The sequence below is a fragment of the Apteryx mantelli genome, chromosome 15 (assembly GCF_036417845.1).
Source record: "Apteryx mantelli isolate bAptMan1 chromosome 15, bAptMan1.hap1, whole genome shotgun sequence".
In the NCBI taxonomy this organism is placed as follows: Eukaryota; Metazoa; Chordata; class Aves; order Apterygiformes; family Apterygidae; genus Apteryx; species Apteryx mantelli.
The window spans coordinates 16,781,657-16,806,892 of record NC_089992.1 but is presented as its reverse complement, the minus strand read 5'-3'; the positions used below and the strand labels follow the sequence as shown (position 1 = coordinate 16,806,892).

The 25,236-nt window shown below is 38.9% G+C and overlaps 1 protein-coding gene across 3 annotated transcripts in view; it reads right to left on the bottom strand.

The window, feature by feature from the left end:
- Window positions 1-24,203, bottom strand: part of CGNL1 (cingulin like 1) — a 72,618-nt gene extending 48,415 nt beyond the window's left edge. Inside the window, exons 1-6 of one of the 3 annotated variants that reach the window (XM_067305609.1) lie at window positions 24,175-24,203; window positions 4,772-6,368; window positions 4,303-4,397; window positions 3,243-3,336; window positions 1,933-2,034; window positions 972-1,120 (exon numbers count right to left, since the gene is read on the bottom strand). In XM_067305609.1, the coding sequence (XP_067161710.1) occupies window positions 972-1,120; window positions 1,933-2,034; window positions 3,243-3,336; window positions 4,303-4,397; window positions 4,772-6,349 (2,018 nt within the window). In that variant the 5' untranslated portion in view covers window positions 6,350-6,368; window positions 24,175-24,203. The remainder of the gene's footprint in view (window positions 1-971; window positions 1,121-1,932; window positions 2,035-3,242; window positions 3,337-4,302; window positions 4,398-4,771; window positions 6,369-24,174) is intronic. The other 2 variants (XM_067305608.1, XM_067305607.1) reach the window with 2 other exon arrangements.
- Window positions 24,204-25,236: the final 1,033 nt, after the last annotated feature.

Below are 25,236 nucleotides of genomic sequence, written 5' to 3'. Positions count from 1 at the left end.
ACATTATGACCATGAAATATTAAAAACAATTCACATTTATAAAAAGATTATAAATCCAGCAATCTTTCTTTTACTTCAAGATATTCCAAAAATACTCAATTTTTAAACAGTTGAAACACTTCCTATAGTAACAAAGGCCACTCTGTATGATTCACAGAATCACAGAATGGTTGAGGTTGGAAGGGACCTCTGGAGATCATCTAGTCCAACCCCCCTGCTAGAGCACGTTGCACAGCATTGTGTCCAGACGGCTTTTGAATATCTCCAAGGAAGGAGACTCCACAACCTCTCTGCACAACCTGTTCCAGTGCTCTGTCACCCTCACAGTGAAAAAGTTTTTCCTCATATTCAGAGATAGAACTTCTGTGTTTCAGTTTGTGCCCGTTGCCTCGCGTCTTGTCGCTGGGCACCACTGAAAAGAGTCTGGTCCCATCCTCTTGACACCCTCCCTTCAGATACTTGCACACATTGATAAGATCCCCGCTCAGTCTTCTCTTCTCCAGGCTAAACAGGCCCAGCTCTCTCAGCCTTTCCTCATAAGAGAGATGCTCCAGTCCCCTAATCATCTTAGCAGCCCTTCGCTGGACTTGCTCCAGTAGTGCCACATCCCTCTTGTACTGGGGAGCCCAGAACTGGACCCAGCACTCCAGATGTGGCCTCACCAGGGCTGAGTAGAGGGGGAGGATCACCTCCCTCCACCTGCTGGCAACACTCTTCCTGAGGCACCCCAGGATACCATTGGCCTTCTTGGCCACAAGGGCACATTGCTGCCTCATGCTTAACTTGGTGTCCACCAGCACTCCCAGGTCCTTCTCCACAGAGCTGCTTTCCAGCAGGTCAACCCCCAACCTGTACTGGTGCATGGGGTTATTCCTCCCCAGGTGCAGGACTCTGCATATGCCTTCCATTCATCTAAACGTTTTAAGAAAAGGAAAAAATTCCAGTGAATAAGTTTTCTAGAACAAACTCACTCCTCTAGGTTTTGTCTAAGTTCCTTCTCACTTTCTTCCAGCCGCTTTTTTAAGGCATCTTTTTCACATATATTTTCATCAAGTTGCAACTGAAGTTCTTTCAGGGTTGCTTGTGTAGCATCTCTCTCTTCTTTGGCATTTTGCTGATTCTAAATTGTGTACAACAAAAGTTAAGCAAGATAATAAACTAAGCATAAAGAAATCAAAGGCTCGTTTATTATGATATAAAAATAGCCATTTCATGACTTTGTTATTTTCAGTTGTAAAAGTGTTTACTAAAAGTTATGAATATTAAAACACACAAAGCACAGCTTTCGGATTTTTATGAAAAACAAGAGAAGTCTCTTCAGAATTAACTAAAGAGTTTCAAGTATATTGATTCTTATCACAGACTCAAAATGGAAGCCAATCTGTCCCTCTCATGTCTTTAAAGCACGGTTGTACTTAGCTACATTGCATTCAGTACTGAAAATTAATGCTGTAATTAATAAACAGCAACTACCTAAGTAATACAGTTTGTCTCCCATTCCATATATGTCTCCCTGCAGTCAACAGATTTTAACATCTACCTCTGCAGATATTTAAGAAAATTTTTGTACATATGCCTAATATTTTAATTCACAGCTCCAAGCTCCCTCTCAAATACTACTAAGAAAGAGATTTCTTAAAAAGGGTAACTATGCTATGAGCAGCTATACTATCTAAAACTTACCAGTTACCCCACAGGATGTTTTAGAACCCACTTAATGCAACAAATATTATGTTCCAAATCCTTAACTACATAAGCACCAACAGCTTACAAAGCATTCCCAAAATGTAGTCTCAAATAGAATACTTAGTGAAAATTGAACAAAATATATCATTTTCTTCTGTACAAGATTCAGTTGGTTCATCTGTTGTCACTTATTTAGAGAAGCATATCTGAAATATTCAAAAGCTTTCTAACAACAAAATGCAGTACCCTAATTTCTAGATCCAGTTTTTTCTGCAACTCTTCCACTTTCCTTTCAAGTTCTGTTTTTTGTTCCGACAAAGCTTTCACTTCAGCTGAAGAATCAGAAACCTACAATTAAATAGAGATGCTTACTCCAACAAATTCAAGAGGTTTTCTGACAATTTCCTTTTAAAACCTAAAATAAAACCACAAGAAAGGCTTATAAAGTATTGCATCAATCGCCTGAGCTCACCTGGGACTTTTCATATGGGTCAAGCCAAGCTAATATTTTCAAAGAAACCATGATTTGATTTTCACATAACTTCTTAGTAATTGCTCAAAGCATGTTGCCAATAAAACAGAAAATACTGCAAACCTAAAAAAAAAAGAATCAAACTAGGCAACATCTGAATTAAATCACTAATATTCGAGCCAAACTTCACTTTGAGATATCACTGATAACACTCAACAAAGGAAAGTGTGCGGCTGTGTGTCTGTCTGAGGACAGATTTTCAACTTCTCTTTTTTGTAATTATTCACGTGTTTTATATTTTTATTTTCATTCCTTACAGCCCAAGATAAAATAACTCCCAAAAGCAAGCGTTTAGTCCTTTTTATGCTATCACTGCAACAACTGGGAATTTCTTCACTTTTTTTTTTTTTTAAAGAACTGAAAAACTGGTGCGTCACTTAGCAGGAAATCATAACTTTTTAATAGGCAGATTGTCAAATGATGTTATTGCAACATAATTTTAAAATGATATCCTAGATTACTGCTTTTTTAACATTACATACACAACAATACTATCTCCTCATACATACCTATTTTCATCATTAGAATGAGAAGATGCTCCAACATTATTTTTAAAAGCTATATATGTGAGCTTTTTCTTTGGTCCAGCAACCCTTTGATGTCCATAAGATTTACTGTTAAGCATTCATCTCTCTCTTCATCTAATATGTAGAAGCAAAACGAACCCCAAGACGGCCCTCATGGCAGATTCCTTTACATTCTTTTTTAGCTGTTACCAGGAAGCTTTCCCACAAGGCTGATTCAGTAAAGAACTTAAGTGAGAGATTATCATTAATTTACACTACTGGGAGACTACAAGAACACTCTCACTGAAATCAGTGATGGGATTCAAATTTTTGAAGTAGAACATGTTTAAGCACTCCTTGTAAGAGATCTGCAAAATATTCTTCAAGTTTGCTTATGTATCTTTGCAAACTGTGCACCTCAAAGATATCCTAAGCAAATTACCAAATTTAGACAACCTAAAGGTCTGTGTATGAACACTGCATCACTATGAAACAAGCCAAAACAATTAATTATTCACCTGTGCATTTCCAGCAGCTCTTGACTTTAAAGTCTGAATTTTCTCAAAAACCAAGTTGACTTTTCTCTTTGTGGCATCATCATTATCAGCACTTCTGAAACACAGACACAGTGTAAGTGAGCAGTGATATGACCAAAGACACTACTACTTTGGTAGGAAGAAAACAAATTCAAAGTATCCAAACTATTGAAAATAACCACCACAAAAACCTACTACAAACAAGTCAGAAATTATCTTAAACATGATTTCATTAAATCATTTAAAAGAAGGTTGTTAAAAATTTTAATTGCAAATGTTTCAGGAAAAAAAAAAAAATCACTGAACTCCTTAATCACAATTCTTTTCTACAGGATGATGGCTGTGAAAAGTCAGGTATTCAGCATGTATATTATTCAAGAAACCTACTGAAATTAAAAGTAATTAGCACTAGGTTCTTCAAGTCCTGACTACTGCACCATAAAATACCTTTTAAACTGCTGCCAGAAACTGCTACATCAGTAAGAAACTTCAAGGATGCACCGAAATTTAAGTGTATCACATGTACTTTAATTCATCTGTCCTTCCTTCCTCATCTTTAAATAAGTTATCATTAGAAAACACAAAAGTGAAAAAAAGATACAGGTGGAGAAAGGATTCAATGCACAGCAACAAGAGAACCTCTGTCAAACTAAGAAATACAAGCACTTTTTTTAAAACAAGCTTTTTTTTTTTTTTTTTTTTTAACCACTAAGCTCACATGAGGTACGATTCAAACTCTTCACAAACCTGCTTATCACAGTAAGTTCATCTCCAAAAGTATTTAAAAGAAAAAAATCAGATTCTGATTCACCATTTCCAGGTACATTTAGTCAGATCCTGAACAATACCTCATGTAAGTCTTGATTGCATGGGTATGTCGAGATCCTACAGCACCTTAAAGGATAAAGCTGAGATACACAGTTATGAAGTAGTCATTTCATTTAGTTATAGTTTTGATTTTACAGTTTCAAAACAAACATAGTAGAAAATAAATGTTGAGAAGATACAATTTCCCCTCTAGGAGTTAGCTATGTTTACTAACCCTTCTTTAAGGTAATTGTAAAGGATCTGTTTAGCTGTCTCTTCATTTGTTTGCTGTGCAAGATCTTGCTGGCCTTTTAAGAGATCAGGAGTTGCCTAAAAGGAACAGATAAAATGTCAAAAAAAAAAAAAAAATCATATGAGGGTTTGCAAATACAACTTTTACAATCAAAATTCTCTGTTCTATTCTATTATGAAGAAATATACTTACTGTGTACCTCCTTGTCCCCACCATATTCATTCTCTCAAACAAGAATGAGACTGTTTTCGAAAATATTTTTTCTACAGCCTCATCCAGGGGATTACTTTTTGTATTTACAATTCTCCAGAAAAATCCTGCTATCCCATTCAGAAGTATTACATGATGGGAGTTTGCTCTAATGAAGAACAGAAAAATATGCATCTAACAATATGACAGCTTTAGTATACTACAGCACAAAATACAACTTAAAGAGTAAATTCAAAATTACCTGTATACTAGGGATGGATGAAAATGTTTTTACAGAAATCTTCTTGGCTCCTGTATCTGGTGGAACTGTAAATCGGTTTGGCAACAACAGAGTAGAAGTTACTGTTTTAACTTCCTCACTCTTACTCTGTCCTGGGAGTGTAGATGACCTAAACATGAAGCTCTCAGTTCTATTTTGTTTATGATACTGCAAAGAATTGAAATGGCTGTTCTGAATGTCTTTATCAGGCATTTGCAGTTTTCCAGTACTTCGAGCCAAACCTTTCATCTCTGTGGAAGGAAGCTTCTGATCTCTAGGTAACTGCTTATGAAGGCAAACTTCAGATGGTCTTAGCAAGTGCTCAGTTGACTTACCCAAGCTTTTACTGAATTCATGTAAATAATCTGAATTTACCTCAAGGCCTAATGACAAGGCACTATCAACACTTCTTGATCTTTTACGATCATCTGGATGAATCTTATTCCTTTTTCCCATCCTACCTCTTCTCTGAGGACCAGCTTTCTTATCAAACTTTTCAATTAGCTGATCTACTCCTGGAAGTGAACCAGTGTCAATATCACGGCCAGTTCCAGGTAAAAATGGAATATACCTTCTGTTTTCATGCCGATTAACATTGTCTGCATAGATGGCATACTCTTGGTCATCAAGTAAAAATTTGTACAAGGAATTTGCAGAAGTGGGAGTAGCTGATGAGGATGATGATCTTCGTGAGTCATCCAACACTGGCCCAGCTGAATCTTGTCTGCGGAAAGGAAGAACATCAGGTCTAGGTTTCCTTGTTTCCAGATGAGCAATAGGACTAACACAGGCGGATCCTCCTGCGGATGAAAGTGAATCTGAAACATGTGCTTCATTGGGACTGATCACACTACTGGGACAATCCAATGTCTGCTTATTTTGGTCTTCCACTGACCTGTTCAAGTGTATTTTTTTTGCACTTGCTTTGGTTGACTCTGCAAGATATGGATTTGTTTTCTGTAGGGACACTACTTTGGATGAGGAAATCCAAGGCCTTGCTTCAGTTTTACCTTCATCTGCAAAAGATTTAGATTTACTGCATATAGAAGATTGGTAAGTATCCATGTTCAAGTTATTTTTTTCAGGATCATAAGGCTGTAAAAGCTCAGGATGTCTTTGAAAGTTCAACAAACTGGAGGATTTCAGTGTCCCATCTTTAAAATTCGATATTCCATTTTCTTTTTCATCCATATTGGTTACCTTTAGGCTTTTAAACAAACAGGGTTGCACATGCTGTGTTCCAGGAAACTTTGTGTGTTCACTGTTTTCGTCCTCCAACTTAAAAGCAGTATTAGAGTCTGTGGTTGGCCTACTTATAGTCTGAGAAATGACCTGCTGTTCTTTTCCCGATGGAGGAGGATTTTCTGACAAACATCCTTCTGTATTGTTTAGTACTATGTAAGGATGTCCATGAATTCCCTGGACTCTAATACTGACACCATAAGACCCTGCCTTCGAATTTTGTGCACTGCTAGTTTTTTGAGTCTCCTCACTGGCAAGTTCAAGAGTAACTTCATAGTCCTGCTGCACATGCTTAAAACCAGCAAAATACGGCTCCATGATTATCAGAAGATTATAGCTGTGTAGAAAAATATATATATATTTTAATTAATTGTTTAAAATACTTTAGATTAATTGCTTTATTCAGCCATTCAGCGTGACTCTGAAAATTAAGTGATATGCAATGAAATGAATACACAAGCTCAAAGTGAACACATTGTGAAACAAAGACAAACGGCTGACTGACAGATTCTGTGTCAATGACATTTTATGAATGTAAATATTATGAAATAACAATGGTGCAAGATTACCTACATATAGCTCTTGCTAGTTGCTTTGGAATCAAAATATTTCAAATATAAGCAAGTTTAGTATTTTTTGAGTTAACGCATCTTTTATTTTGGGTATCTCCACTATATTTACTGAAAGAGCATACCATCACAAACCAAAGGTCATTTTACAGTCAGCAGTTAATATCAGCCATATTCACACCTAAATGTAAGCCCAGAAGGGTAAAACAAGCAGGCAGTTTTAGGCTTAGGTAACTAAAGCACTGCAAGAAAGGTCAATATCCTCATGCCTCTAAGTTGTGCTTTTTATCTGCTTTTTCAACTTTTGTTTTCAGAAATGGAAATGTGTCACTGTTTCCTCTAACATTGTCTCCCCATGTCCTGTAAAACCTTTTATGTCACTATCATATTTTATAGTAAAAATATTATTTGTTTCTAAGCACATCTGAAAATAAACTTTTACATCTATTACCTCATTGTCATCCATAAGTATAAACTATGCTACAAATTAATTTAAAAATCTGATTGTGGGCTTTTTCCAGAAAACTCTAGCTGGTGTTTTAAAACAGATACTTTGTTGAGCAACAGAAATGGAAAAATACTTTTAGTATTTCCAAAGCTGATAGTCCATTTTTCAGGAAAAACAGAAATGCTAACTCAATGCTATATGTGCCAAAACGGTTTCAAATCTAGAAAACAACAAATTAAACCCTATTTGCACTTTAAATATTAAATCCTGTTTTTTCTTTCTCTAGGCACTGTTTTTGTGGGCAGTTTTACTTCACCGTCAGTTGTGTATTATGAGCAAACAGCCAACTGGTTAGTTACTCATGGCAGAGGTAATGCGGCAACAGTAGGAGCTGTGTCTATAGAAGACTGGAAAAGAAGAGGGTGACAGACTGATATGAAACCTGGACGGAGTAAACTTTTGAACTAAGCTGAAGACTTGAGTAATCACTGCAGCCTGACAACCAGATCACTAAAGAAAGTTGAATAACTGACATCCAAGGGGAAACTGAAACAGCAGCATTATTCTTTAGAAAACAAGCCTCTGTAGCCAGTTCCATTCTTCTTATGTATCTCAGCATGAACCATCTTCCTCAGATATTCTAAGCAGCAGCAGAATTACCATTTTCTCACAGTGATTTAAAAAGCTTCACTTGATATTAATAACGTGCTAGTCGCCAGCCAATTCCTCTTCTTTCTAACATGCCAGCTCCCCTGAAAAGCCTTCTCCTCTCCCTAAAATCAACCCTAGGTATTCCTCAACTGCAAATTCCCTTCATCTGAAGGAATCAGCATGTTCTTCTCAAGACACAAGGCTAGACATCAATTGATTGTTTTAATGAAGAAGAAAAAACAACAAAAAAAAACAGTCTCCATGTCAAAGTTTTCCTTAGCTACAAAAACATTTGGTAAACTAGTTACCACAGGGGTTCACTTCACTTAGTAAAGGGAAATAAAACAGATGCCATGAATCTGATCTCAATTTACGACTTCCTGCAGTAGGAAGAGAAACAGAAAAAAGAGAAAAGCTCCGATGAGCCAGTGAAGGCCGAGGGAGGTGCAGAAATGAAAGAGGAAGAACAATGGAAGGAAACACAAGCACCAATACACTTCATTGTCTTAGGTCTCCTTTCTATAGATTTCTCCATACTATTTGACCTTCTTTTCTGATTACCTATAATATCTCACATTAATTACACTGTTTCTGTGAATAAGCAGAAGAAAAGAAATGGCAAATGGCAGAGGCTGACTTTAATCACTCAGAAGTCAAAGAAGAGACCTCCATTGATCTGTTGGGTTTTTGACCAAGACACTGAAATCTGCTACTGAGCAGCACTGATGCTGGCTGAGACAGCAATGGAAGAAAAACAGTTAATGCTGTACAGAGTTGTAACTTAAAAAAGACAGATACTATAAAGGAAACAAGCTACACAAATCTAATAAATGGTTGTGCTGAAGCTGGAAAAAGAAGGCAGGCTCTTCACTGTTGAGTGGATCCAAATTAACAGTTCTTTTTTCCCCAACAGAAACATCAATGCCTTTGTACAGTTTTTTGTTTCAAAGCAACAAAGTAGTTTAAAAAATTCCTAACTTCTTTTGAATAAAATAAATAATTTGAAGCTTTTATTCTTTCAATTTTTATATTATTTTATAAGATGTTGATCTGGAGTTACTACTACAGATATGTTGCAAAATATTCAAAATTTATATCATTACTAGTTTTAGCAAAACAGCAAATTTAAAAATAAATTTTCTCGTAAATTTTTTAAAACTAATCTCTATGGTTGTCTGGGAAAAAAAAGAAATCAATGTCACCAAGGCATGATCTAAAGTTCTAAAACAGTAATAATTTCTTAAATAAAATTTTTTTCAAAACCCAGAAAAATGATCAATCCTCACTACATCTAAAAAAAAAAATTAGTAAGACAGTGTTACAACATATACTTCAGATGAACAATAACATCATTAGTTAAAATTCAGACTCCATTAATTAAATCCATCTTTTGATGCTGAACTAAATTTAGACTCCAATATTACCAAAAACCCACTTAATTTTCCCACTCTACATTCCAATTCATATGGTGACAGAAATAATTTGCCATGCTCAGTCTGAATGCAAAAAGATGCACTCAGTTCTAGCTAGGCATCATCATAGCCCAAAACCAGTGAGTAGAAAAGAATATGCATTCATAATTTTGATTTTTAAAATATGTATTTGTTATCAACTATTTCACCACTGAACTTTCTACAGATACACTCTGTCCCATACTACCACACTGCTTCTTGTATCTTCAGGTGTTCTCCATGCCCTCATCCCCAAATGTCTTTCCTGTATACCACTCACTTAAGCATTAGCACTACAGAAATCAACATATCTGGGGAAAAAAAACAAAGATTTAAAAGAGGAAGCTTTGAACTAATTCTAGGGTTGTTCTTTTTTTCCCGTATTTATAGACCTTTTACATTTTCAACTCAGACCTATTACAGAATTTTTACTGGATAAGAGCACTACAGCAGAAATAGAGTATGTACTTTCAAACACAAGAAATAAGTCCATATCATAATGATATGTTGGACAACTTATTATGTTGACTGATATATTGCTATTAAATATACTGATATACTGCTATTAAAACTGAACAGACCAAAAATCAAGACATGAAAAACCACTGTGGTTCAGAAAATGTGTACTGGTCCTGCCATTCAAATATTTGGAGGCTTTACTTAGACTTCATATTTTGTTAGATGTCAAGCCACAGTAGGTAACATCCCACAAACTAGATATTACCAAAGTGCCTTTTTTACAATATATGAAAATTATAAATTTTTATTAAGAAAAACTAATAACTGTTTAATTACAGTTACATTCATATTTTTATGCACACATTATACAGTCTGCATCTCAGGCTTTGCCAGGCATGCAGCAACAGATTAAGATGAGAGCCTGAAGCTATTACTCTCCCATCTGTCTGCCCTACTCCTCGGACAGATGTCACCATCTCAAAAATGGGGGCATCTGAATCATTCATGAGTCTACATTTCAGCCACCAAAATTTGCAGCCTGGCACACTAAGGTAAATGCAAACTATCAGCCTCGTTTTCCATACTAAAAATGACTTAAATTCTGACATGTGACAAAGGGGAGGAGCTGGCAGCTGGGTGTACTGGCAGCTGCAACTGTCTGCTTTTAATCCTCTTTAAGTCTGCTGCAGCCCTCAAATGTTATGAGAGAACAGTTTGTTTACTATTAAGCTTATGAAAAGAGGTTAGATAATTTAACAGTAGTTAAGAAGAGATTTTCCCTATTTGTGGGGCTGCTTATTGTCTCCTTGTAGTTACTTGTTAAAGGAAGAAGCCTTTTTTAACAGAAGGAGACAAATTCAAACATTGGGATTTCTGCCATACTAACTACTTTTAAGTAGTAGAATCTTTTTAGTAATTTTATTTGCAGTCTCAAAAAAGTTTAAAAAAAAGAGACATGATTTTCAGAAAATACAGAAGCAGTGATTCTGCAAAAATTCTTAATTAGATAAAAGACAGTCTTTCTATTATTTTGTAAAACCAATTTTTATCTCCTATTTGTGAAGTAGATGTTAGCACAACAGCTTGTACCAATTAAGCAGGACATAAGAAATAACTACTTTAACAAATTATTTTCTTTTGAAAATATTCCATTTGCTAAAATGATAGAGAATATTTATAGTCAAGGACATACAATCACCAATATCTTTGAGATGAAAGTTCAGCTGCAATTTAGAACAAAGAAGGTATGTTGTCATCTTCTGATTGGTAACCTTATCTGCTGTTCACAGCAAGCCAAATTTTACTGAGCAACAAAGTTTCACCTGAAAACTTGAGAACAGTCCAGAAAAAGAAAGAGCCTGACTTTCTACAGTTACATGTTATTAACTTAAGCAGCTGGACTTACTAATCACCAAACTCAGTAAATCCAGCCATTATCTCAAGGAAGTTTTAAAGAAGACAGAATTAAAGATCCAGGTAACCTAGTCAGACACAAGTGAAGCAAATTTGCTCCACTAGGTAACACAGTTCTACAGGTATCATTGGAGAGGATATTCCCTGGATGCCTACACTTTTTTGAAATTTCAACAAAAAGGTCATTTTCAATCAAATACCTCCCTGAAGACTGGCAAGAGCTGAAAGAAACAGACATCAGAAATGAGTTTTCCATCGATTCAGCCTGAGCTTGCAGGTCTTTGTATCTATACACACATACGAGGCCCTTCCTTGCTTTGAAACCCAGTGAAAATTGTGTGCAGTTCCTGCACGATCACACCCACTGCTTCATTAGGTTACCAGATCAAGTTGCTTAAAAATTCAGAATGTGTTGGTTTGAATGATACTTTACTTCAACTTATCATTTTCCCAATCATCTTCAAACACCACAGGCCACAACATGCTGCCACTGAAAGCCATAGTTCTGGCACCCCACTGCTCTCAGCTGCACATTCCCCCTGCTCCTTCAGTGATAGCGCCAGCCACTGTGCAGCCACATGGCAACCCAGATCACCTTTACTGATCCAGCAAAAAATGGGCAGTTTTCTATCAGATCAGCGAGTAGGGCACCAGGAGATACTGGGATCATCTACTTTGGCAGCAAAATGGACTCAGACCAGTCTGAGACCAATCACAAAATCCCAAACTGAATTTGTGTTTTAGCCCCATTTTCAGAGGACAGAAACCTTTAAGCACTCCTGCAAACAAAAAGATTGGCACAGAAAGCTGTTCAGGCATTTGGGTTTGAGCATTTCTTTTCAAAATAGCCTTCATAAAGGGCCTTAAACCCTCATTCTGTAAAAAAAATATTGGCCTCCAGTGCATATGAAAGTCCCACATTTTATCACTACTCAGAAGTGGCTTCATTTTTCTTAACAAATTATTTTGGCCAAAAATAGAAACTATGACTTTTTTTAATATATAAAAAGAACTTCTCAGGAGAGGGTCTCATGTCTGAAAATCCAGTACTCTACATTGCAAGGCATATTATTCTCTAACAGTTTGTTCTTCAGTTGTGATATGATACTTTACAAACTACCATGGGAGTGGAACACTGAAGGTTTAACAGGTCAAAAACATTTTTAAATGCCTGCAAAACATGTCCTTTCACAGCTGCTATCACCTATTTAAAAGTTAGCTACCAGTAGTTATTTGAAATCTTGCCTTACAAGAAAGAAAACCCCTGTAATTTGGAAACCCTACTGCTCTCCTTGCCAACAAAAGCAGAAAAGAGTGCCTTTGAGAAACATATTCCTGTCCCAGAGACGTCCCTTCTCCCTGGCAGCTCTGCAGCACTCCGAACACTACAGTATCAGAGAGGCAGGGAATTGCAGCCACTCATCAGTGACAGCTCTTCCTTAGCCAAATCTATAAGCCAGACTTATCCAAAAACACGGCTTTCCAAATCCCATGCTTAGCATATGCAGCTTGCTCACCTGTCCCCTGCCTCATGCACACTCATTACCAAGAGTGCCTCTAACACATCCACAGTAAAGCACCCTGCACTTTTTTTGCTTCCAGCACAGGGGCTGACTAGTTTTCCTAGTGCCGGATAGCCAGGGCTCCTGCAATACCGTATAGGCAAAGGTGTTGACCAGCATTTGGGGGCACTAGCAGATATATTCGCTTGCCTCCTCCTTGAGCCACAGATCCTTCATAGGCATTGGCTTACACATACGTATATATTCCTTAGCATATATCTAGTAAGCGCATCAGCCCTCTCGCACATATAGAAATATGGAAAAATACAAAGAATCTCGCTTTTCCAGTTTTTTCCATTGTACTAGGATGATCATCTCTTGATGACAGAAAAATAGAAACTCCTTTGTATCCAATATCATAATCCTGAAACTCCTAAGACTGAACCAGGCAAAGATTCTTCAGTAAAGCAAGATTAGAGCATACCAGTATCTTTCAGAATTTGTGTAATTCCAAAATTTTCAAGCTGCTAAAGGCTAACTGATCAAATCACATTTTCATTCTATGCAAGTTACTACTAACCCACACACAAAAAGATGAAAAAATTCACTGCCAATACTACTTAATCAGTGCCTTAAAACTGGACTTACTATACTGGATTAGATTTCTAACCCATTAAGTGCAGATTTCCACCTCTGAAAGTAGATTATCCCATCTGTGACAGAAGATTTTATTTGGCACTGCTGAGAAATATGAAAGAAGAGACACAATTGATATATTCATGGAGTGATGATTTAGGAGTACGTATTCCTTCTTGTCTTTCATATTAATCAATTGATATACTTGCTATCAACGAATGCCCTAAGGTACAGGATTTGAATAATCTAATTTTGACAGGTGGACAAAACTACTGTTAACTTTTAAAACTCATCTATGGCATTTAAATGTCAGATGGCTTTGTAAAGCTGACAGAATGCTATTTAGGAACACATTTAGGACCCATAGGCCTCCTGCTATCAAAGAGAACTCCACACAACATTGCATGTAAGTCTATGCAGCGCTAACTTAAAATCTTAAAAAACTTGTTACATCTCCACCCACACACTCCTCTTTTAAGGCTCTTTCAGAATTTCACTCATCTAATAGTCAGTAACCTTCCAAATTCATACATTAACAATGCATAAATATCTGTTCTCTTTGCCTGCTATTAATTTAATCCAATGCCCTTGCCCTCACTTTATTTAGCTCTTCATCTAATTCTTGCTCTTGGACTGATGAAAAAGAATGTGAAAGTTGTAGAATGATATAGAAAAATTTAAGCTTACACAGCTTTATCCATATGTTTTTTTTAAAAAAAGGGATGTAACAATTTATGGATGTTTACTCCAGGTTTTTCACACATGCACAGCAAAATGTCAGGAAGAAACTATAAAACCTGTCTTCCAACTTTACATAAAATTGAGCTTGCTCTCCAAGCTAAATAAGAGATTCTCTGTGCAGCTGACTATTCAAAAAGCAGCAGCTACATCGCAGAAAGACAACCCGGGTGTTAGGTCAATAATAAACGATAGTGCTGTGGAAAAAAAAGCACAGGAAACAACTTCAGGAGAGAAGAGGAAGGAAAACTTGCATGCTATGAGGGCAGAGAAAAGGAAACAGAAGATAATTCATGGAAAGACCAAATGCTGTAATGTTTTTACACTTGGTAGAACACAATCTCACAAATACGCCTTGCAAGCATGAGGGAAAGCTGCATTACTGTCAACCCTACCTACAATCGGAGGGTTCTGCAATGGGAAAATGGGTTTGGCTGCTGTCTTTTCCTTTTAATCTATATGGAGGATGGCTCTGGGCAGCTGAGTTCACTTGATCTTCTGTTTACAGGAGAGCGGAATAGAGAAAAGTGAAATTTGAAAGCTCTAGGTATGTGTCTGTAAAATGGCATAGGTGAAACAGAGTCATGATGCAAGCTGACAATATCCAGCAATAGACAGTCCTCTGAAATGACAAGCTCGCCATCTTTCCAAGATGTTCCTTTTCCCCAATTAAGTTTTTTTTTTCACTTGAAGCATATTTTCAGTCTTTATAAAATTATATATATGATATCTAGAAGCCACTCCCTGCAATTGCTAGAAAGCAAATCATGACAGCTACAGAACACAAGAAAACTTCCAGATCAGTTTCTTTTTGTCCCTATACTAACAGTCTGTAAACTATCATTCGCTTCCTAATGGTCAAAATTGAAGAGTTTCAGAAGGCCTACCCAGAGAATTTTCTGCAATATATCACATAATAACTCAGTATGGGGGCCTCTGGCAGGCAGCTGTGGAATAAAATGAACCTGAGAGAGAATTATTTTATGCTTAGTCAACTTTTCTGATGACAGCATCAAAGACCTAGCTAAAGATTCTATTAATGAAGAACTGGAAAACAGACCACTGAGCTTTAATATATTCACTCCATTTACAAGAAGCCAGAAGGCTTTATGTTCCACCTCTTTTTCCTACCTATTGGAATGAAAAACACTTGACAAATTCCATGCTTGAAAAATCATGAGCTGCTGGGAACCCAAGCCATATGACATACATTACTCACAACTCCAAAAAAGTGCAAGCATTATACCACAAAGACTTATACTTGGCATCACACAGGCATGAGAGATCAAATCAAGGTATCTTTTCAGCCTTGAAGACACAGACAGAATAAATCCTACATATTTCAAAGCAATACAGTAATTTATATTCTTCCAAAATGCTATATATAAATGAAATGAACAAACTATTCTAAACTGGGTGCTGAAATCCCATCTACCACCTTAGATAGAGTCCATCCTCATGCAGTCCCTGCATGCATCTACACTCCTTAGAGGTTCCATGCAAGGAGAGAAAAAACAGTGCTTGATCTGCTGCCATCCTTTATGGCCCCCAGGACTGCAGACTCACATTTCACCATTACCAGCAAAGAAGTTCATACCAGTTGTTGGTTCAGGGTGTCCGTGGTGTCTGTGTAGAGAAGTAAATGCTAGAGGACCTTGCATCCACATTGCACATGGGCACTCTAGCCGGTCACTGAGGTTATGCCATGTTTAACCTGGTTCCCCCAGGAAGGAAACTACTTCAAGTGCAGCTGCAGTGCCCTCACATGTGCTCCACAAGACTCCCAAGAATTGGTACAATGCACGCTTGCACCACGCAGAACCCCTCTAGAGTACTAAATCACAAATTGCAGACTCACCATGTAGTCTGCACAACAAATTAGGAATGTGCAGCTCTCATCTACTACTTTTCTTGGCCAGTAAGTCCCCTGGGTTGTTTGTGATCCCTTCACTTGTTATCAGGTACCCCAGCATTACTTATTCATGTTTCTGGTACCAGTTGCTTTTCTGTCACCAACTCTGAAGTCTGCTGCCTGAGTAATCGCCACAGCCACAAGAATCACAAAGCCAGAAAACGGATCCATAGCTAACTTCCTGACCCCTAATATGGAAAATTGATAAGAGAGCTCCGGACTGGAGAATTCAGCCTAGGTGTACAGTTGATAGGTCCTTTGTGCAAGTCAAACTTGAGCCCTTGCACTAGCTCATATTGACCAGTAAGAGATCATGAAAGGCATCAAAGGAAGTAATTGGGAACTGATCCTGTTCTAGTCTTATATTTCTTCAAAAGAATAGATTTATAAATGTATTATTCATAAACTGGGGCAAAAGGCTGCCTGAGGTTGGGAAGGAAGGTCAAATAAATGGGGTGACAAAAAGCATGTGTATGTGATCCAGCTACTTACAGCTGGTCAGATAATCCACTGAAAAAGGCAGTTGCTGCACAATCAAAAATTTCTATAAAAATATATTGTTTTTTCTCAAAATTTTTAATGTTGGGTGAAGTCAAAATGAAACATTCATTTCAGGTTTTTTTTAATCCAAAACAGAATATTTTGCACTTTTTCTGACCTAAAACATTAAAAAACAACAACAGCAACAAACAATTATCTCCTTATGAAAGGAATAATTCCAGCATCCACATCAGGATCCATATAGTTCCATGCCTCCCATAAATAAAACATGTTTTTTCTTTGACCAAGGTGTGAATAAATACGGTAATTACATGGCTCTGGGTGCATAATGAAAAATGAAGTCCAGCCAGGAACTCTGACCCATATTTCTTATACTGATTTCAGATAACAACCAAAGGATGATATGTCAGAATTTCCTGAAGGATGAAAACTCCAAATATCATTTTTCTTTCATAGCCATTAGTGGAAGCAAACGGTCACATTTAGGCTAGCATGGATTACACAAACTATTTTATCAACTTCTCCTGAAAAGCAGTGTAGCAAAGTGGTTGAGTCTTGGATTTGTTGCCTTAGAGATGAGGATTTTGGTTTCAGTTCTGCCCAAATATTAAACAGCCTTACTCAAATGCTCAACCTATAAAACAAAAGATTGATAGTCACCTCTTCAAGGATAGGAAGAGAGTTGTGGTTAATGAAGACTGGGAATGGAAGGAAACATTAATAGCAGTTAGAGCAAATGCTGGGCCTAAAACTACTCTTCCTTTGGCTTACAGCTTGGTTCATGTTCCTGACGACTGAAAAATGTCACGTGTGAGGGAGTCTCACTCTCTCAAAATGCAAAACACCTCATTAGTCCTATATAAGTATGTGACAGATCAGCCAAATGCTTGAGCTGTGTGACAGCTCACAGGTTTTGTTAGTTTATTTACATTTTTTTTTCAAAAAGGAAATTCTGTTTCAATGGCTGTAAGTCAACAATAAGACATCTTAGCAGATCCTCAGGTCTCATAAATTGTCAAAGTTTAATTGAAGACGAGGACATAATATATACCGCATTTTCTTAACCTGCTATATATTAATTCAACTAGTCATAATTTTACAGGATTTATTCTCAGATGCAATATAGCATTACCTACTGACCTTGCTTACTGGGTGAAAATTAAAGCCTTAATTTTTGTTAATCATAAAAATGTTTAGAAAACTCATTTCTTCCACAATATATTAAACTGTATTTCCATTGAAATATATACTTTGTATCATTAGTTAAAAAGCTCTTTTTCTTTATTAAAATAATGGATTTCTAGATTCTCCCAAATTCTAAACAAGACACAATTGGAAACTAAAGGCATATTAAAATTCTACTAACACAGAAGTCAACCTGTATCTGTAATATAGTTCTAAAAGACCGATTCATGTCATCTGCCTCCACTATTCAGGCCATGTATACTGTGGTATACAGTTAAGTCACTGGAGGAGGATGGAGAGTTGCTTTTTTTTTTTTTTTTAATCGTTATATTGGTTCAAGTCTTCTGTGGACATAGACACCTGTATAAGCATGCTCATACCACTACACTGCTCCATCTTTCACAGGAGAGTAATATACACCTGTACAAGCTCTTTTATGCCAGTATCACTGCAACCAGTCTACTGGGGTTACCTACTTGCACTTTAAGTATACTGACACCATTGCAGTACAATCAGCATTTATAAACTTCAAATTCGGAAAACAAGCAAACAACAAAACCTTGTAAATATTTATCTCCAAGGTTAATTATATACAGATGATCTGACCACATTCAATTTTTCCTTCATTTTATGACAAACTTGCAAAAGAGATGGAAAGAAAAACATACCAACAAAATCACCAAGAGGAATTCTTATTTTATATATTCTCCTCCAGTTTATCAAATCATAAATGTTCATTTCTACTGAAGAAATTCAGAAACATCAACTGAGTGACACAAGGATACTTAGAGGTTCTAAACGCAGCTTGTGATTTTAAATACAATAGCTGGTTTGTACCCAAACATCTAATACTATAGTTACTCCACAAGAGATTCTATGTTGTTTTACTACATTTTCCTCCAATTGTCAGCATTAGAAACTTTGCATTTGGTTGCAAAGGAAATTATTGTAATACATCCCAATGATATCATTATTGTTTAAATAAAGAGTATCCTGTGCATAGTTTTAGAGGTTGTGGCAAAAATCTCAAGCTTGTTAAAAAGAGTCTTTTAGAAAGCCTTTCTCAAAGAAATGGAAGCAGTTAGAGCCACCTTTGTTAAAGAAGTTTTGCCAGTACTTCAAGGACACAAAATTCTTTTTAGTATTATCTAAAATGATGTTCACCTACTCAAAAAAAAAGTATTCCTTGGTTTTAGATGTCACACATCACTGGACCTTCTACACAATATCTCCACCCAACAAAAATATAATCTTGTCTACACTAATTACAGGTAAAGCAACACAACTGACCTAAAATAGATGCAGTCAGTGTAACCTTGATTATACCAGTGTAGTTTATTCCCAAACAGAAATAAGATTGAACTATATTAGTACAACTGTGTGTAGAGAGTGAGGTGTATTATTACACCTATATGAAGACACGAAAAAGAAGGGTTAATCTCTAAGGAAATGCAACTATTTAAGTATAAAAATTATAGGTAAAATAGACTTTAGGAGTCAGATTTATACAGCCAAGACAGGGTCAGAACTTCACATGTATTCAAGCTGGTTATGGCTCCAATTTTTCTATTGTTAAGCTTGGTCTTAATTATCATTGTATTCTTTAAACACTTGGCTTCACACCCATCTAGTTCCTTTCAACTAACTCAACCATGCATTTTAAATTCAAATATGAAGTCAGAGCCGTGGGCCCTGAGCCCAGACACCATGAGACACCAAGATGATATCATCATATTCAGTCTGGGAGGCATAGGCTGGTAGAGAGCAGAGGCCAGATACTCCACAGAGGAAAGGAGCTTCACAGGGTCCACCAGGAGAGGCAGCACTGGGAAGCCCTTACCAAGCCCGCGCAGCCAAGGCTGCCTAGCGTGGACCCTCCTTGCACACTGAGCGCAAGTTTAGCCAGCTCCACAAGCTACCACTCTTCTCACCCTCAGGCTGGAATAGCATAATGGCTGGGGGGAAATGAGAGAGATGGGACTGCTTCTTTATGAGGCTTAAAGTGCTTGTGGAATTATAATGTAACATTACATCCCAATTGTTCTCGCAAACAAAGGCTCCTACTGCTGGACCAGTTACAGGAACCAGACATTTGTTCTCTGGGTGTAACAGCTAATGATGTGCAAATGACTGTATGAAGGCATATCTCAACCCATCGACAGCTTCAGCAAGGCCTAACAACATATTCTGAGCTAGAATCACTGAAAGCACTCCCCCATACCCATATAAAACCTGAAAATTTACCCCTTTGTGCATTATGCTTTATGTTGAGATAGATCACAATTCATTTTCCACTTTTAATTTTGAATGCTTTTATGTGAATAAAATACATTTTTCCCCTTCAATAAACTTCAGTAGCTCTCAAAAACCTCTTTCAGTATAATTTAAAATAGGGCTGAAACATTCCTAATGGCTGGTAAGTACTTACAAGACTTCTGCAAGAGTGTATGCGCACATGCACATGCACATACACACACACAGAAATACATATACACACATACATGTATGAATGAATGTGTAAGCATGAGCAGCTGAGCCAGCAAGTCTCATTTTCATAGTATATTTACACAGTTTTAAAATCAACACTTTTAACTACATTAAAATGGTGCATGTTATTTACCTAAAACTTAATAATTCTTCAGTTCTGCAAATGCCTGAAGTCAAACTCCTGTCACGCTCAGACTGCTGAGAGTCATGTGGTCACTTGAATATTAATTACACCTAAAACGCCTGCCTGGCAAAGCATGGGCACCCTTGCAGAAAGGGGCAGCTGTGCTAATAATTCAGGCATGTTCCAGCCTTACCAATCTTGATGATGGCTTTTAAGTGAAAGTGCTTTCTAAGAAGTTTCTCTCATCACCATTATTCCTCGCTGCTGACTTCACCAAAATCAAGCACTGAAAAAGGTACTACAGAATATCCATTTTAGATTTGATACTGTCTGGTTAATGTATCTCAGAAATACAAAAGATGGAACAACTTATTTTAAAAAACAGAGTTCATCTTGGCTAAAAATTTAATTAAAGGCATACATGGAAAAACTATACTAGATATTTAAAATGTTTGGCTATGGATTTTGTCATTCGTTCTATTTCACATAAAACAGAAGTTTTTGTATTACTCCTACACTTGGATAAATTTCTTCAAGAAGGCTGCCAGCTCTGTTGGCAGAGATGGTACAAGGTCACAGCAAATGCACTGAGCTCTAATCCCAAACAGTGGTGACTCCATGACTACCACTTCACTAAATCTTCAACCCATGCATTCCTAGCTTGTTAATTCCTCAGGTTTAAACATTAAATTGTCATACTCAGCCATACTGAAAAATATTACCATTTAGATTTAACTCCACTCAGAGAGGCAAGGCCAAAATAGTTTCTGAAATGTGTTAATGTTTCCAGATAAACATGTCTGAAACAGTCACTCTGAGCACACAAAATACCTTCTCTCATGCAACAGCCTGATAAGATGACATTCTCCAACGGGGTTAGAAACATCCTTTTGCCAAAGGAGGACAGAAAACACATAAACAATTTTTCTTTAGCATTTACTACCAACACAGCCTTCAAGACTTACGAAAAAACATGTAAACTGCCAAACATAAGCTGAGGATGAGTTAAGACTACTGTCTCCTTCGGGATGCAGTTTGTTGAGATCATGGCTTCAGCAGCAAAACTAGAGAAAGTCTAACATCTTCACCTCATCCTGGCCATTCATGATGTAGTTCTTCTTCCTCCCTATACTGTGCAGAGGCAGCTCTTTGTAAAGCCCGGTTGTGAACCATGTCACTGAACTGTGAAGATAACCTCCTCCCACCAAAAAAAGGAAGGGGATGCAGGGCAGAGAGGAGGGGGAGAAGAAGAAGAAGGACATATACTTCTAAGTCTACTTCATCTGAATACAAAGGCAGTATGTAACTCCAAAATTTCTGCTGCTGTTCAGAATTGCATAGACAGGCTGCAGAAGTGAAGAAACTAGTCTATCTTTTTACTTTTCATTGCCGTTTTTCAGAAAGCTGTTGGCATCAGTGATCTTGACCAGATTCTTGCTAAATCCTCTCCAGCAACACAAGTAGGCACCAACCTGGATTGCAAATCATTTTGCATCATCAGGCTTATGTGCTTGATAATAATACAGACATTTTCAGGTTATCATCCCAGTGAAAGAAAGGACCAGGTAATAAAGACAACATCATCCTCATGTGTATAACTTCAAAAAGCAGAAATGGTTAAACCTCAAGCTGCAGAAACTACACCAGTCTATTTTCAGTTAACTTCTGACATCAACAGAATTACCCAAAAATACACAGGGTAGCTATTTTTAAATAATAACTTGCCCACCATGATGCAGGCTGAATGGACGCCTTGCAACAAACCGTTGCAAAAACACTCATCTCTCATTGCTGCACGACAAAAGATTTAAATATTTAAGGTCATGCCATTTCACCTACACATTTCAGATGACACTGCAGACACTAGACAAACCAGTTTCACCAGTACCCCGAGAAATATCAACTTCCTATTACGCAATACATGACAGAAGAAGGAACAGAAGCATACTGTCACCCATTCTTTTTTTCTGTTTTACCATCCTTTTATTGAGGTAAAATTCTTTACACAGGATCCATAACTGCACCACAGACCAGGTTTGCAGAAAACTAAATTCCACACCCTCCGTATATACCCTGTGAAGGGAAATCTAAGTGCCTTCTCCGACATTTTACTAGTGACAATGAGAATCTAAAAGTGCAGTTAGCAGAAATTAAAAAATGCTCAATTGCTTGGAGACAATTCAGGCAGCCTAAACAGTCGTGACATTTATTAGATTTAGAACAAGCATAAAGCAATCAAGTCAGATGCTGAGAACAAAAACAGTTGTGTTACACACACCCATGGAGAACACAGTCTCTTTGGGAGAGCACCACAAATTCTGTAAGCAAAGAAGTTAGCAGTGATTACCCCTCCCTTTTCATTGCTATTATAAGGTTACTGACATTCACTAAAACAATTCCCTCCAGTGTGTATTTGCATTGAAGTGGAGTTTGGAAACAGTTAATGTCATCTGCAATTCCAGGAGCTTTTCCAATGATTAATACATTTGAAAAACAACACTAAATATTAAATACATACATGTATACATGTAAAGATATCAATTCTTTCATAAAACTTTTAATCTGAATCACTGACTTTTTTGTTTAGTTCGTATCAAGTTTGTTAAACAGATTGCCTTTCTTAATATGATAGACTTCTTCACGTAATATGCTGCTTACCACACTAACGGCACACTCCAATACTGTATTAAAAGTTTTAATTTTCATTTATAATCTTTTCAAAAGAAACAAAAAGTCTGACGGCAAAATTGCACTCTAATATAAAAACCTACTAGCGACTTTGTATACTTTTATATTAATCAGCAATCACCATAGTATACATTACGCATATAGTGGAATTTATTCTGGGTCTAGCACGGGGAAAAAAAGATGAGGCAATTCAATGACATTTCTAGAAAATATAATTTTTTAATGATTATTCTTGCTAGTCAAATGATTTTTCACAAACCACCACGAAAAGGTTACCCGTGATTTGGTTTTGCCATCTTAATTACACTTTTACAAAACTTTCAAAGTTCTGTTAAAACCAGCTCTATTGAGAAAAGCTTAAATATGAGGTATGTGACAGGGTTCGTTGTCAGAATAAACATCAGACACTGAATCTGCCAAATTTATATAGGTATACCACAAATCATTATATCCTAGGGGTTTTCTGATTCATCTACAGAAATCATCTTTGTCACGCTACGAAGGTTTGATAGTCAATCTTACATGAGTGTGCGCAAGTCAAACACAATGCAGATATTCAGATATATAAAACCACCTTCAAGGGTAGGTTCCCAATATTTCTACTTTGATAATTATTCCAACCATATTGCAGTGATTTTTTTTATATTCTGTCCCGAAAAAAAGAAATCAGACTGTAAAGCGAAATCACATGCAAAAAAACAGGAGAAACATAAAAGCTGTAACAACTATTCTTCCGTCAACTGGTTATCCAAATTCACCGCAGAACTTCTATCGCCGCCCTGATCTCCCCACAAAGTTGTCATCGCACGGGGGGGAGACAAATCACCCCCGCTGCCGAGCGAGCCGGGAGGAGGCGCAAATGGCCGAGGCGCCGCTCGGAGCCTTCCCTGGGAAAACGAGCACGCAGCGCGCGGACACGCCCTTTGGCAAAAAAAAGCCAAAAAAAACCCCAAACAAAAAAACAGAAAGCCCACGCTAATAAAAAGGGAGTCGCAGAAGTCAGGGTGCCCCTGCCTGAGGAATGCCAGGAATCCCCGGAGGAATGTGCGCGGCGGGCGGCCCCCCACGCCGCCGCCCCGGGGGGCTCCCGGCCCGGCCCGGCCCGGCCCGGCCCGGCCCGCGGGGGGCGCGCGCGGCCCAGCTCCGCTCACCTGAAGCCACGGGCCGGGCCGGCACCTTCCCGCTGGAGTCTCGGGGAAGGAGGCGACGGCGCCGCGGAGCCGCTGCCGCCACCGCCCCCCGCCGCGGGCAGGAGCCCCCCGAGCCCACCCGGCCCCCGGCGCGCCCACGGGGAGAGTCAGGCGTCGCGGGGTCCCCGCGCGGCGCCCGGAGCCCCCGCCGCCCCCTGCCCCTGCCCGCGCCGCCGCCGCTCTCCTCACCGTCCCGGGCCGCCTCGCCCTGTGCCGCGGGCGCCCCGTCAACTTCGCGCCGCGCTCGCCGCCGGCCCCGCCCGGGCCGGGCGCGCTCGCAGCCGGAGCCGAGCGCCGACTGCCCGCCCCCTCCTGCGAGGGAGGGGGCGCCGGGAGCCGCCGAGGAGGAGCCGGGGCCGGAGCCGGGGCCGGGGCCGCGGCCGCGCCGAGGAGGGGCCGCGCGGGGGGCGCTCCCTCAGGTGAGCGAGGGGCGGGCGAGGGGCCGCCTCGCGCGCTGCCGCCGCTTCCCGCCCCGCGGCCGTTGCGCGCCTGAGGGGAGCGCGGCGCGCGCGGCTCCCCGGGCCTCCCCCCTCACAGCCGCCGGCACCAACCGCCGGCGGAGCGGGGAGCCCCCGTGGCACCTCGCCCGGCGCCCTGGCGCCCAGCCGAGCCCCCGGCCCAGGTGCTCCCGGCCGGGGGTGCGTTTCTGCGGGCAGCGCGGCGGAGGTAAGCGGGGGCTGGGGAGCCGCGGCTTCTCGGAGCGCGCCCGGGCTCTCCTCGGCGGTTTGAATGGTTTTTGCAATGTCTTCCACCAGGCCAGAAATATCACCAAAAGGTGTTCCCAGATTTCCAGAAAATTCTGCCCATGTGGGGAGACCTGGAGCGCTGCCGTGCTGCGGTTATCTCCCTCAACCCGTGCGCAGGGGAAGGCTAGCTGCCTAGGGCCGCAATTTTAAAAATGTGGCGTATATCACATCCTTGAGTGACTATAAGCATCTCAAAAGAATCGGGCCTCTGTTAACCCTTTCCACCCTCAGAAATTTGTTCTCAGGGTTTAACTGAACCAGCTAAAACAAACGGTAGCATTGTCTTGGAAAAAAAAGACTATAGCAAGTACACTGAAAAAAAATCCAAAATTTAATGATAGGCCCATGTCTAGAACAGAGAGAGAAACGTAAGGCAGTTAACATGAGAAGGAAGAATTCAGTATATGAGCCATGCAAACCACTTACAAAGTTGTTCTACAGAACAGTATGTATAGGCACACATCCTCTTCCAAATCCAGCTGTGCTGGATTTGCTTTTCACATTT